Source organism: Syngnathus scovelli, unplaced genomic scaffold (assembly GCF_024217435.2).
Source record: "Syngnathus scovelli strain Florida unplaced genomic scaffold, RoL_Ssco_1.2 HiC_scaffold_45, whole genome shotgun sequence".
In the NCBI taxonomy this organism is placed as follows: Eukaryota; Metazoa; Chordata; class Actinopteri; order Syngnathiformes; family Syngnathidae; genus Syngnathus; species Syngnathus scovelli.
The window spans coordinates 237,410-240,813 of record NW_026061549.1 but is presented as its reverse complement, the minus strand read 5'-3'; the positions used below and the strand labels follow the sequence as shown (position 1 = coordinate 240,813).

Below are 3,404 nucleotides of genomic sequence, written 5' to 3'. Positions count from 1 at the left end.
GAGAGAGATTTGCTGCTACGATACCGACGTCGAGAATCTCTGAGGAGGAACAAAGCGTGAGGTCCTGCAAGGTGAGTCTGTTTGTTTGCGGCTGCTTGGTGTTGCGCAAGATGAAATGGCCTTTTTCTCGCTATCGTTCCTCTCGTCGATTCATCGTGAGGTGTCGCTTCAGTTTGTTCAGAGAGATGTTTGCTTCCGCGCCCGCAGGTCATCGAAACATTTTACGGCTACGACGAAGACGTGTTGGTGGACCCGGACGGATCGTCCTTGTCTTTTCACACCGACAGAACACCCGACACGGAACCCGAAGAGGTAGCCCGCCATTTCTGCCAGCGTATTGGCACCAAACATTCCTCTTCAGCCTGGAATCGGACTCGTCTTTGCGTCGCGGGTGCTTTGTCGCCGGTCTGACTGATTCTGGTACTAGTGCTGTGTTGCATTGGTGTGTGCATGAAGAGGCGGAGCTTCGCTACCGCCAGCTGACGCAAGAATATCAAGCGCTGCAACGAGCCTACGCTCTGCTAGCCCAGACCAGCGAAGGGGACTACGACGCCGAGAAGGAGATCAAGGTGGCGCCCCTTCCCGCAACCCCCGGCCGGGTCGCAGCCTCCCCGTTCTCACCCAGCCTCGGGTGTTCTCTGGTCTGAAAGGAGGAGGAGGAGCCTCCCTCCTCCTCCTTTCAGACCAGAGAAAAGCTGATGGTAGAAATGGGTCACTATCAAAGCAGAGTAGCAGATCTGGAGTCAGCGCTGAAGCAACAAGGACAGGTAAGCTCATCAATGAGCACACCTTTTTCTCAGACAAAATAGCTACATTCTTCAGTCACTCATCCGTCTGGCATTACTGGACCAACCCCCCCCCCCCCCCGAACGTGGCTGGGAAAATGCGGAGAAAAGCAAATGTCATTTTCCAGTCAACCAAAGAATTTGTGGATGAAAATGACACAACATTCCAAAGCTGTCCACGCGTTTGTCTCTTCTAGAATGTCAAGTGGGTGGAGGAGAAGCAGCTGCTGCGTCAGAGCAATCAGCAGTTGGCCGAAAAGGTGACGGAAAGAAAGGCGCTGGGCGGAGTCGCTTGGCGTCACACCCGTCGGGAAGCCCCGCAGATGAGGTCTGACTGTCTTTTCAGGTCAGGCGGATGGAGGCGGAAGAAGCGCGTCTGAAAGAGCACATCCAGGATATCCGAGACCAAAACGAACTGCTTGAGTTCCGCATCCTGGAGCTGGAGGTGGGAAGACTCGCACAAGCGTGTTGAGGCCAGAGATGTGACGGACGGACGGACGGACGGACGGACGGACGGATGCATGCCTCTGCCTTTCAGGAGAGGGAGTGGCGCTCCCCCGTCTTGAAGTTTCTGCAAGTCCGTTTCCCAGACGGCCTCAGCCCTTTGCAGATCTACTGCGAGGCCGAGGGCGTGAGCGTACGTAAGGCGTCCCTCGCAACCCTAACCTTAACCCGAGGTCCCAGAACACCTTACATTGCTCCTTGCGCCTTTCCCCCGGACATCGTCATCAGTGATCTGATGAAGAAGCTGGACATCCTGGGCTATAACGCCGTAAGTGTATGTCGAACTCCTTATGTTTGCACTCCACGAGACTCGGCGGCTCAAATGTGACTTTTGGAAGGCTTTGCGCTGAAAGAAGCTTGTTGACGCTGTGCCTTTGGGCTCTTGCAGAATCTCACCAACGAGGAGCAGGTGGTCGTGATTCACGCCAGGACCCTTCTCACCCTAGCCGAGAAGGTAACGCGCACGTCCACGCACGGTCTTGCATTCTGCTTATGTGACAGCAGCCTTTCCTCAGTGGTTAGAATACATCAAAGTGACCAAGTCAGCACTTCAACAGAAGATGTTGGACATTGAAAGTGAGAAGGTAGACAGACACGCGACATCAGCCAAGGGGAACTCCGGCAATGTGCCCCAACAATTCTGACCTTGAGCTGTGCTAGGATATGTTCTGCAAGCAGAAGGGCTACCTGGATGAAGAGTTGGACTTCAGGAAGTGTTCCATGGACCAGGCTCATAAGGTAAGCCGCCCTCAAATCTCCCGCCGGACCACTGATGGACGAGGATTGCGGCCCAGAGGATCCTGGAGCTGGAGGCCATGTTGTACGAGGCGCTACCGCAGCGGGACTGCCCCGCCACGGACGGCGAAAAAGCCAGCCACGCTGGCGTGAATGACGTGCTGACGGCGGATCAGAGAGAAGAGCTTAGGAGCGCCGTGGACCAATGGAAGCGAGCCCTGATGTGCGAGTTGAGGGAGCGCGACGCTTGCATCCTCCAAGAGAGAATGGATCTGCTGCACAGCGCGCAACAGGTAAGGGCCCAAAGCCAGCCCGGCACTTACTTGCACGCTTACTGGCTTTTGAATGCCACTTTCCATTTGTCCGTCCTAGAGGAACAAAGAGCTGAAAGAATTCATCGAAGCTCAGAAGAGACAAATCAAACAATTGGAGGAGAAGTTTCTGTTTCTCTTTCTATTCTTCTCCTTGGCCTTCATTCTGTGGCCCTAACACCAGCTGGTGAGTGAGCTCCAGCGGCACCGCACTCGACACCTCCGATACACTGCCAGCCGGTCTCAGACGTTGGCAGACGCTCCGATGCCAACGTATACCCCCCGCCACGGTGACAGAGGCACCGCGTCACACCGGCGCTCATCCAATCAGAAGGCAGGAAAAGCAAATTCACATGCAGGGCACTTTTGAACCAGAAGAGAGCGCCACAAAAAACGGTTGTTGCCCCAAACGCGCACTAAAAAGGGTCAGAATAACAAGAGTCCCACTGGCCAGCCGGGGCCACCCGTCCAGCTGTTTCTTCAGGGGGGAAAAAAATTGGAGTCACCGGTGAGTACATTTTGCATTTAGCTCTGCTTTTCTGCTTCTGTCTTCAAGTGTGTGGCATCCTGCGATCAAAGATTCAGCCAACCCCAAAGCGGTTGACCTCAACGTCCCACCACCATGCCTACCAGAGCAGGTGACGTGATGCTTTGGACATCCTTCCGTCTCAGATGCCCAAAAGTACTCTTTGCCACATCTGCGGCAATACGGTGTCTTTTCAAAGGTGCAAATAAATCCAGCGTGGGCGGAACACGCACGTCTTCGGTTTTTCCCGCTTTGTTTGTGTGACAGCTGTTGTGAAAATTTTATACAAATAAAGTTGTATAGTACAGGTTTGGCCAAGCCGCAACTCCCGAACCGCATGCGGCTCTTTTATGTTCATATCAACATTTGTGTGTGTGTGGGGGGTTGTGCGTGTTGGCTTCACTTGAGTTCAATTTGGTATTTTGGTCAAAAGCGCATGTGGTGAAATTCCACAAAGTAGGATGGGCAAACACATTTCTTTAAACTATGAGTGTCAATTGGGCTCTCGAAATGGCAGGGAAAAGATGCACAGCAAAACGAAAA

At 53.6% G+C, this 3,404-nt stretch overlaps 1 protein-coding gene across 1 annotated transcript; it reads left to right on the top strand.

The window, feature by feature from the left end:
* LOC125968134 (janus kinase and microtubule-interacting protein 3-like) lies at window positions 1-2,311 on the top strand (the record flags this gene model as incomplete). The annotated part of the gene is made up of 11 exons (XM_068649839.1): window positions 1-71; window positions 208-312; window positions 457-767; window positions 983-1,045; window positions 1,132-1,230; window positions 1,324-1,422; window positions 1,518-1,557; window positions 1,678-1,743; window positions 1,805-1,873; window positions 1,950-2,027; window positions 2,084-2,311. Coding segments are annotated over exons 7-11 (474 nt in total), but the record flags the coding sequence as incomplete, so codon positions are not given.
* Window positions 2,312-3,404: the final 1,093 nt, after the last annotated feature.